Genomic DNA, 10071 nt, shown 5'->3' on the forward strand with positions numbered 1-10071 from the left:
AGAGAAGGCAATTAATTTTTCGAAAATTGAATCAAATCTTGAACATAGTTATTGGGAGTGAGAAAAGAAATATGGAAGAAAATGGTCACTGGATCAGTCAAGGACATGGAATTTTGTCAGAAGCCGTAACCTTTACTTCAACAGCCACAGCTCCCAAAGTGGAAAACAGAAGACCCAGACAGGCTGGATGGCTCACACTGAAGAGAGGCCACACTGCTTTGGGTAAAAATGCGGCTCCTGAGCATAGAAGCCCACACAGGCAGGGCTATCCAAAAACCCTACAAAGGCTCGGTGTGTTATGCACCACTGAGTAAGGACGGAATCCTGAACACCAAACGTTAGGGAGGAGCTGAAGAATAAGGCCAGCCTCCACCATGTGTTTTCTGACAGACTGGCTAGTCCCTGAGACCCAAAAACCTGGGAGAGTCCAGTGAATGACTGAAATTGGGCAGAAACACATCAAAGTCCTTGTGTGTAAGAAGATTAGCTGGCTGGGAAGACATTCTTTTTTTCTACTGAAAAGAGCAGGTACTACCACCATACTTTCTACTGGTGTCCCTGCTTCTGTCGCATCCACCTGTCTCATCAGTCTTTATTCATTTGCCCAAATCATTTTTTAAAAATAGAAATGAAGGCATGATCCCTCCACAACTGAATAGAGCATAATTCTTACCTCCCACCCCCCAGGTCCCAATCCAACTCCCTGGTCCCCCAAACTCAAAATCTTCATCATTGCCTTCCTAACCCACATGGTCTCCCAACTGGTCTCCCCCTCTTGTTCTGCCCCATTTGCTACCTCTCCTCTCCCTTGGCCATGACTCTCTGGACACATTATTCCTTGGGTTGACAAACTTTTTCGGCAATGGGCTAGGGAGTATGAAATAGTTTCAACTTTGTGGGACGCATGGCGCTGCTCTATGCAATGGCAGGGGCGGTGAGACAAAGGAGCTGTCGGCAGCACACCATTTACACTTGCTCTCAGGTGCAAAAACAGTCATAAGTGGTGAGCAAGGGTGTGTTCTAATAAAACTGGATTTGACTCATGTGCTGTAGACACCAACTTTCCTCTCCAGGGTCTTTGCATTTGCTCTTCCCTCGTCTTTGGGAGCATGGGGACATTAGAAGGAAGGGAACGTAATCTTTTTTATGTTTACACCAAAACCAAACCGACAGCCACCAAGGTGAATCTGACTCATAGGAACGCTATATAGTGTTTCCAAGACTAATTTACATCTTCACCGGAGCAAACAGCCCCATCTTTTTTCTGAGGAGCTACTGGTGGTTTCGAACTGCTGACCTTTCAGACTGAAGCCCAACACGTAACCAGTATGTCACCAGGGCTCCTTTACGAAGGGTAGGGAGAAGTATATTCCAAGGTGAAGATAAAACAATACAAAATTGCTGTATTAGTGCAGGTTGACTAGCAAAACAAATTTATAGACGCTCACATGTGTGTAATAGAGAACTTTATATCAAAGAGTAATTGTATATTATGAAAACATCCCAGCCCAGTCCAGGTCAAGTCCATAAGTCCAATATTAGCCCATATGTCCAATACCAGTCTGTAAATTCCTCTTGAGACTCACGCAACACATGAATGATGCCGAGTGCAGGAAGACCACAGGTCAGTGAGTGGAAAGTCTTGTGGATCCAGTGGCAGTGGAAGCATCTTAGTTCTGGCGTGGGTCTCCACATGGCTTCTCCAGCTCCAAGACTCTGGCTGCCATCAGCATAGCCCATGTGGTTGTCAACAGGAAGACAAAGCAGAGAACATGTGTCCCGCCTCCAGGGAGAAAAACAGGAGTTCCCAGAATCCTCAGGAGAAGGCTATGTCCACACAGAGGCCTCATTCGCTATGACAGGCTAGATTCCACCCCTTCCTTTGCAAGTTGACAGATTCGATAACTACCACAATTGCTGTGGTAGAAAAGTGCTTGGCTTGTTTCAAGATCTAAAAGAAAGGTGGTTCAGCTGGATGGTAGTGGATGAAGAAGATAGAGGCACTGTGATAAGCCTGTCATGACCATGTACATGAGTGGGGGTCCAGGGTGCAGGGGCTGTACAAAGGAGGGTGATGTCGCCTTCCCTGGTATGTTTTAGAAAGACTTCGCTGGCTTCTGTGCAGAGGGTTGATTGACATGAAGCAAGTGTAGAAGCGAGGAGACCTGAGAGGAGGTGGTTTCAGTAAACCAGGTAAGAGATGAGGATGGGCTGGATTGGTGGTGGCAGCAGAGATAGAGAGGTGAACAGAGACTGGAGTTCCGATTTCACAAAATTGATAGGATTTTCTAGTGAATTCGATGTAGGAATCGGTAGCGTGTGAGCAGAGTAGTCATTGTTCCACTAGGAAAACAGAAATCCCTTATGTATTTCCAACAGAAGGGATTTAACCTGAGAAATGTGTCACAAAAGCTTTGGGAAGGTTGGAGGAACAAAGGCGGGAAGGTGAGGTAAGTAAGAAATGAGGACCCGTAGGAAGTCATGACCCTTGGAGGAACAAAGGGATGTGGTGATGTTATCGCGGCCAGGAATGCGCCTGCCGCACACTCCTGGGAGTGGCCGAGGCGGCCTGGACTGAAGACCCCAGGGCCCACAACTGGCTGTTACTGCCACAAAAAGCAAACACTGCCACCAAATCAACTCTAACTCCGAAAGAACCACAGCACAGAGAAAGGCTCTCCATTTCACCCACTTTCCACGGCACTTCCCACTGGCAGCATCTGACTGCACAAGCGGGCAAGGCAATCTGGGAAATGCAATTCACAAGCTCCCGGCCTCTGCCAATGACACCAATGGTATTGACAGAAGGCACGCCCGTGGTCAGCACGTGAGAGTTACGCTTGTTTATAAGTAGGGGGAAAAAAACCCACTCGTGCCTATTAAAACCATCATTCTATAAAAATAATATGTGTCCCATCGAGAAAGTCAGAAAATACAAACAATAGGACATAAAAACTTCCACCTTCCCACTTCCCAGGAAATAACCATTTAGTAGATTTTCACCTCCATCTTTCTCCCTTCTTCCATCCCTTCTCTTTATGAAGGCTATTTTTTCCCCCAACAAAAAAGCAATCTTGCTTCATATTCTATTTAGTAATATACAATCTTACATATATATGGTAAAGCATTTACTGGCCGTTTATTTTGCTCCAGTGAATTCCAGTGTTGAATATCTCTAGTGTGTCAACATTCAACACTTCCCCATTATAAATGTAAAAAGGGGGGTTGTTGCCTGAAAACAAATATGCAACTTTGAAAAACAACATACGAAGAATATAATGGTAATCCTCAATGTTGGCCATCGAGAGACTACTTTTTAGATAAAGAGAGAAAACGAATTATTTTAAACATAAGGTACAATAAGAGGCCTTTGGGTCTTCTGTCTATTTTTTTGCTTGTGGAGAAGAAAACACTCTGGGATTTCAGATGGAAATAGAATCACTCCACAGGTTTTATCACAGGGCATCCTGGCGTCATAGCATGGTACACATTGGACTGCTAACCATGAGGTCAGCAGTTTGAAACCGCCAGCCACTCAGAGGGAGAAAGATGCGGCTTTCTACTCTTGTAAAGAGTTACAGTCTTGGAAACCCCTGGGGGCAGTTTTACTCTGTCCCATAGGGTCACCACGACTCAGAATCGATTTGAAGGCAGTGAGGTCTTTTGTTTTTCTTCTCTGACTTATTGGGAATGAGGTCCTTCTCTGGGGACTGGTCCCTTCTGATAACACGCCCAGTTTCTCAGGTATGTCTATTAGAATGCTTTTGATTGCCAGTAGTGGAAAATGATGACTTAAATTTCTTTTTTTTTCTTTTGAAAACTGTATGACTAACATTTTTTTAAATTGTGATATAATATACCAAAAAAAAAAAATCACTGTTTGGACTGTTTTCAGGTCTGCATTTTACACAACACTAGTCATGCTCACCATGGCATGCGACCACTGCCACCACTCACTCCCAGGTGTTCTCACCACGATGAACAGAAACCCAGTGCTCCTTGAGCATCCCCTCCCCATTTCTCCCTTCCATCTGCCCTGGCAATCAACGACTAAGAAACTTGGGATCCTGGTCATCTGCCTATTCTAGATATGTCATACAAGATTTGTCCTTTTGAGTCAGACTTTTCTGTGTGCCTTAAATTTTAAGTTGAGTTTGAAAATAAAGAAACCTCACCTAATGGATAGTGCCGAGATAGGACAGGCTCTAGAAACAGTAAGAGGAACAGCTCAATGATGCCACTGAAGTGCCACTTTATGTCCCCACTCTACTCTGCCTCCCCTGGTGTCAGCTTTCTCCTGAGGCTGGCTCCCTTTCTGGTGTCTGGACCCCTGCCACAGGCCACCGGACTGCACGTTTCCTTTCTCCCTGTTCAGGAGAAGAGACAATAGAGGGCTCTTTTTCTGGAAGCTTGCTTCTTCTCTTTGATTAGACTAGTTGTTCCCAACTCTGGTTGCACATTAAAATCACCAGGGGTGCTTCTGTCACCTTCCCCTCTTTCTAAACCAAATGACCCAGTCTGACTCATGCCCATTGTGGTGGCGCCGATTCTGACTCATAGCGGCTCGGTAGGCTGGAGTGGAACGACCCCATCGCGGCTGCAACAATGAGCCCAAGCCTAACAGCCATCGTGAGGATGGTGCTGCACCCCCATTCGCAGTGTTTCATTCTGCTGGGTCATAGTGACATGGGGTCACTATGAGTCAGAACTGACCAGACAGCCCTAACATCAGCAACAACAACAACAACAACGCAGGGTTTCTGAAGCTATCCACAGATGCAGGCGGCCTCATCCCTCTCTCTGCAGTGGAGCAGCTGGTGGGTTGGAATTGCATCTTGCCATCACCAGTTCGAGGCTTAGACTTCACTGTGTCACCAAGGAACCGTTTCCGTTTCCACTCGACCCAGCAGCTCCTGACCGAGGGACATGCATCCCCCACAGACCTGAAAAGAGTGACTCAAAAGAGATGCATGCACACACGTGTTCACGGCAGCACTGTGCACAATGGCCAAAAGATGAAAGTAACCCAGTGCCCGTCCAGGGCTGAATGGTTAAACAAAGTATGTATGTATACACAATGAGATATTATTCAACAAAGAAGGACCTGCCAATATGTGCATGGGTGGACTTTAAAAACATTATGCTACGTGAGAGAAGCCAGACACAATAGGACACATATTATATGTTTCCATTGATGTGAAAATCTAGAATAGGCCAATTCATAGGAACAGCCAGCAGATGGATGGTTGGGAGGGCCTGGGGACCATAGAGAGTAATTGATTCGTGGGTACAGGGTTCTATTGGGAGGTGATAAAATGGTTTGGAGCTAGATTAGAAAACAAAACAACGGTAGAGTTGATTCTGACCCAGAGCAAAGTACTACAGAGTAGAACTGAGCCCCATGGGGTTCTCCCGTAGAACTGAGCCCCTGGGGTTGGTGATGGATGCAGAAGCAGACTACCAGGCCTGTCTTCCACGGTGTCACCAGAAGGGTTTGAACACCCAACCTTTCTGTTAGTAGTTAAGTGAAAATGATTTTATGGAAACTACACAAAAGTAGTGATTGCCTAATATTATGAATGTGTCAAATGTCATCGAATTGTTCACCTTAAAATGATTAACGGTGTGAAGTTTACTTCATTAAAACAAATCTAAAAAGAAGGGAGGTGGAGAGACATTCCTTAGTTATAATGGAAAGGCAGACTCGTGGAGACTTCCTTGGCCACCCACTGAGGACCTTACTGGCCCTTACTGTCCAGTCCTCTGGGCCTTGCCATACTGCTCTGTAGGGAGGTGCAGTCGCATTAGGTGACCAGGACCATCCTTTCCAGTGCCAATTCACAGTCAAGAACTGCAGCCTCATTTCTTCGATCCCTCTCATTTACCTGCTGCAGAAAGACGGCATCTGTACTGGACATGCCCACTGCTCGACAACCTTAGTGTATGTCAGTGACAGGGGATGGAAGTTGGTGTCCTTATTCATATGAAAAAATATTTTAATACTCATTATGATAACACCAATTAGCTAAAACCAACACGCTTTCACAATTGGCTTGAGAGTTGCCACTCTGACGCTCAGACCAGATCCCGTGCAGGGCTCCAGCCTGTCTGCCCGCCCCCTGTCATCAGACATTCATTTTCTCCCAGAAGTCAGAGGTTGGATTCCTCAGCCAAAATTGGGGCTGCCAGCCTTAAACTGATGGGAAGGTCCTTGGTTGATTAACAGGTACCTTTGCCAAGCAGGAATGGTGCTAACAAATTGAATTCTTTTCTTTTTTCTTAAATCATTTTCTTGGGGGCTCATACAACTCTTATCAGAATCCATATATACATCTATTGTGTCAAGCACATTTGTACGTGTGTTGCACTCATCAGTCTCAAAACATTTTCTTTCTACCTGAGCCCTTGGTATCAGCTCCTCATTTTGCCCCCTCCTTCCCTGAATTCTTTTCTAAACTGCCCATGGTTTGCGAACAGAGTAACCTAGAAAAGCAACTGGTTTAGACTGTTACTTCAGGGCAACTCACGGCCATCGAGTGGATTCTGACTCATGGGCCCATTAGTAATTTCTCTGTCCCTCTGGTACAACTTTACGCTGAAATGATTTCAATGTTATTTGAAAAATAAGGCAATTCGACCCAGTCCTGGGACTGAAAGCGCCATCAACATGTTCATTAAGGGTGGTAGATGCAGATTTTTCTGTGTTTCTGGGCCACCATGCCCCATAGGGGCAGCCCTGGTGGTGTAATGATTAGCATTTGGCTGTGATCCGCAAGGATGACAATTCAAAACCACCAGACTCCTTGAGGAAGAAAGATGGGGCTTTCTACTCCAATCGAGTTACAATCTTGGAAACCCACCGGGACATGTTTTTTATTTGGGGGGCCCTTCAGGTTTCTTGGTTTTGGTAAACGCTTTCCTAATTATTCCCAGGAGTATCAGGAATATCTACAAAGGATCTTCAGCTAGAGAGTTTGGGTCAGCTACTAATAGTTGCCTACTATGTCCTCTCCCCTCCCTCCCCCACACCCACAACCTTGTTAAAACGTCTGGCCAGCTTCAGGATACCTACTTCTGAGGTTTACAAAAGTCTCCAAATGTGCAAACACCCATGCATCACTGCCTATCAGGGTCCACACGCAGACCACCTCAGACCACGTTTCTCCTGGTCATCTGTAATGGCCATTAGAGGGGCTAAGCCCATTTGGGATGGAAGTCGATTTTGGCTTCCATGTCCTTAGCAATGGCGAGAAGGGCCTTCTTCCCTTTTGCCATTGCGTCCCATCTCAATTCTGGTCACAAATAAACAGTTTTTCAGCTTTCACTTTGGCAACCCCCTCTCCCACCCCCACCCCCGACTCAGAGATCTTCCCTGGTTGGATGGGAGGATAAGCCTGAGAGACACATTCCCCCAAACGCCCAAGGTATTTTGTTCTCAAACAGGCTGCTTTGGCAGGCACGCTTTTACTGTCAATTCCCGTGTGTGTTTGGGGGGTGGGGGTGGGGATGGGGATGCCTTCGTCCTTCCACACAGACCCTTCTTATAGACCTCCAGACAAATCCAGACATGCCCAAATACCATGTAGCAGTGGCTATGGCTCAATCTCAGATGCCAGGTTCCCAGTGACTGGCACACCTACTATGTGCCTATGGAGTTCCCCAGGAGATCCTGTCAATTCCTGCTGAAAAGTCATAGCAACAGTGCACACTATCACCCACCGCCTCACGAAGTAACGAGAAACTTCATCGAACCCACTACCATTGGGTCGATTCTGACTCTCCCACACTGCACATGTTTGGGGGTGCAGACAGCCTCATCCTGTGGAAGGGCTGATGTGATTGAACGCTGGGCCTTGTTTGCCTGCAGTCCGACACTTAACCCTGGCACCTGGAGGGCTCCTAGATTCTTTGCCAGCTTCTTATACTCCCCTTGATGCTTCCTCCTGTAGCCTCAGGTTCTCGGCCACACTCCTCTGCCGTGTTTTCCTTCCCTAATCACCTTCCTTTTTGGCCTGGCCTTCATTCCATTTCTCCCCCCATGTCTCTTTCAGAAGCAGAGAGGCGAGAGAGCTATTGGAAGGAAAGTAAAAGTAAACAAACACACAAACAACCGTAGGGGGTTGTGGACAAAGTAAATGAGACTCAGAAAACCTGCGCCTTCTTTTGTCCAACTTAAATGAAGACCTTTAGTGCAAACTACTGTAGTGTGAAATCACAAAATGTGGACATGGCTTGGCCTGCCATTTCTGAATATTGTTTCCATGATTCCGATCGCTGGTGTCTGGTAGGTAAGGCGATCAGGAATCTATAAAGCAGTCAGTTGACCTTTAGTTAAGGAGAGTCTGCACTGTGTTTGTCCCTCTAGTTCAGGGCAGCTGCTCCCTGGGGAAAGTGATAGGCTGGACCCCAATGTAGTGGTTGGTTTTGAACACACCTATAGTGAATTTCTCAACATAATTAATTTCAAAGGTAGAATTTCAGTTATTTCGAAGCTTGACAGATAAGCGGATGAAAACATCCAGCAAAGGAAAATATTTGCAGGATTCGGTAACAGTTCTTAACAGTTCCCCTCCTCCCTCATTTGCAGGACAGGGCCTTGAACGTGGTCAACCACAGCAAACTCACTGCCATCGAGTCTGTGCCACTCACAGTGACCCTAAGGGACAGGGTAACCTGTCTTGGTGCGTTTCTGAGACTAACTCCTTATAGGAATTGAAAGTCCCGTCTCTCTCCCTCAGAGCAGCTGATGGTTTTGAGCTGCTGACCTTGTGGATTGCAGCCCTGCAGGGTAACCACTTCACCAAGGTCAGTTGTTCATTTTCATGAGAACTGGATCGAGCTTCTCAATCTGTCTGGCTAGAGCTTGCTGACTTGGGGATCTAACAGCAGAGCAAAAGGGGAACAACGAAAGGCAGCAGATAAAGCCAAGAATGAGACCACTGTTTAATATGTATATTTGTTCCCAGGTTTATTATTTATTCAAAAGCCTGTGAGAGGGTTTGCCCAGAACTTGGCAGCCAGCCGTGCTGCGGATCATGTTTACCTTCTCAACGTCGGGACCTACGGTTTGCAAGTTTGTAATCGGGTTTTAAGCAAAACAACGAGCTAAAAACTTGCTCTGTTCTCCAGGTTCCCTGCGCAACCAGCCTGGGCTGGAGCGGGCCCGCTGGGATCCCTGGCCCTGGGGGCTGAGAAGGGGTGACGGAGGGGGTGGGGGTGGAGTGACCGGGGGAGGGGGAGGGCTGCCCCGGAGGGAGGCGGGCCCGGGGCGGGGCCCGTGACGCGCCGCGCGGGGCCGGTTTAGGGGCTGGACCTCAGCCTCTTAGGGCGACTGAGCGCCGCGGTGGCTGCGGTGACTCGCACCTCCCAGAGGGGCTCTCCGATTCCTGGCAGGGTCAGCCCGGCGCTGGATCGTGGAGCCCCGCACGACTCCCTCTGGCCGTTGACCGGGACTCCGCGTCCCAGAGTTGCAAGCAACTTTCCCTTCTGCTGACGCCGCTGTGGTGGCTCGGGGGCTCCGCAGCTCCAGCCACGCTCCCCGCACCCAAGCTCCGATCGCGCTTAGGTCTCTCCGTCCAGGGCTGCACGCTGGGGGTCCCCGACCTCCCCTCCGCGGGCGAGATGCCCCTGGGACACATCATGAGGCTGGATCTGGAGAAAATCGCCCTGGAGTACATCGTGCCGTGCCTGCACGAGGTCGGCTTCTGCTACCTGGACAACTTCCTGGGCGAGGTGGTGGGTGACTGCGTCCTGGAGCGCGTCAAGCAGCTGCACTGCAACGGCGCCCTGCGCGACGGCCAGCTGGCGGGGCCCCGCGCCGGGGTCTCCAAGCGGCACCTGCGCGGCGACCAGATCACGTGGATCGGGGGCAACGAAGAGGGCTGCGAGGCCATCAGCTTCCTCCTGTCCCTCATCGACAGGCTGGTCCTGTACTGCGGAAGCCGCCTGGGCAAATACTATGTCAAGGAGAGGTCCAAGGTAGGACTGGCGCGGGCGTCCCGACACGGCCGCGGTCCTCGAGGACCCATCGGTGGCGTTCGCGAGTCGGTTGGTCTGCGCCTTGTGGCGGGG

The 10071-nt window shown here is 48.5% G+C and overlaps 1 protein-coding gene across 1 annotated transcript in view; it reads left to right on the forward strand.

Moving 5' to 3' along the window:
* The first annotated feature begins 9341 nt into the window (after positions 1–9341).
* The window catches only part of EGLN3 (egl-9 family hypoxia inducible factor 3), a 26989-nt gene continuing 26259 nt past the window's right edge, over positions 9342–10071 (forward strand). The window contains exon 1 of the mRNA XM_004698522.3: positions 9342–9978. Coding sequence (XP_004698579.1) covers positions 9622–9978 — 357 coding nt within the window. The 5' untranslated portion in view covers positions 9342–9621. The remainder of the gene's footprint in view (positions 9979–10071) is intronic.

This window comes from Echinops telfairi, unplaced genomic scaffold, assembly GCF_000313985.2.
Source record: "Echinops telfairi isolate 266 unplaced genomic scaffold, ASM31398v2 ScPeMD7_18;HRSCAF=68, whole genome shotgun sequence".
Taxonomy (NCBI): domain Eukaryota; kingdom Metazoa; phylum Chordata; class Mammalia; order Afrosoricida; family Tenrecidae; genus Echinops; species Echinops telfairi.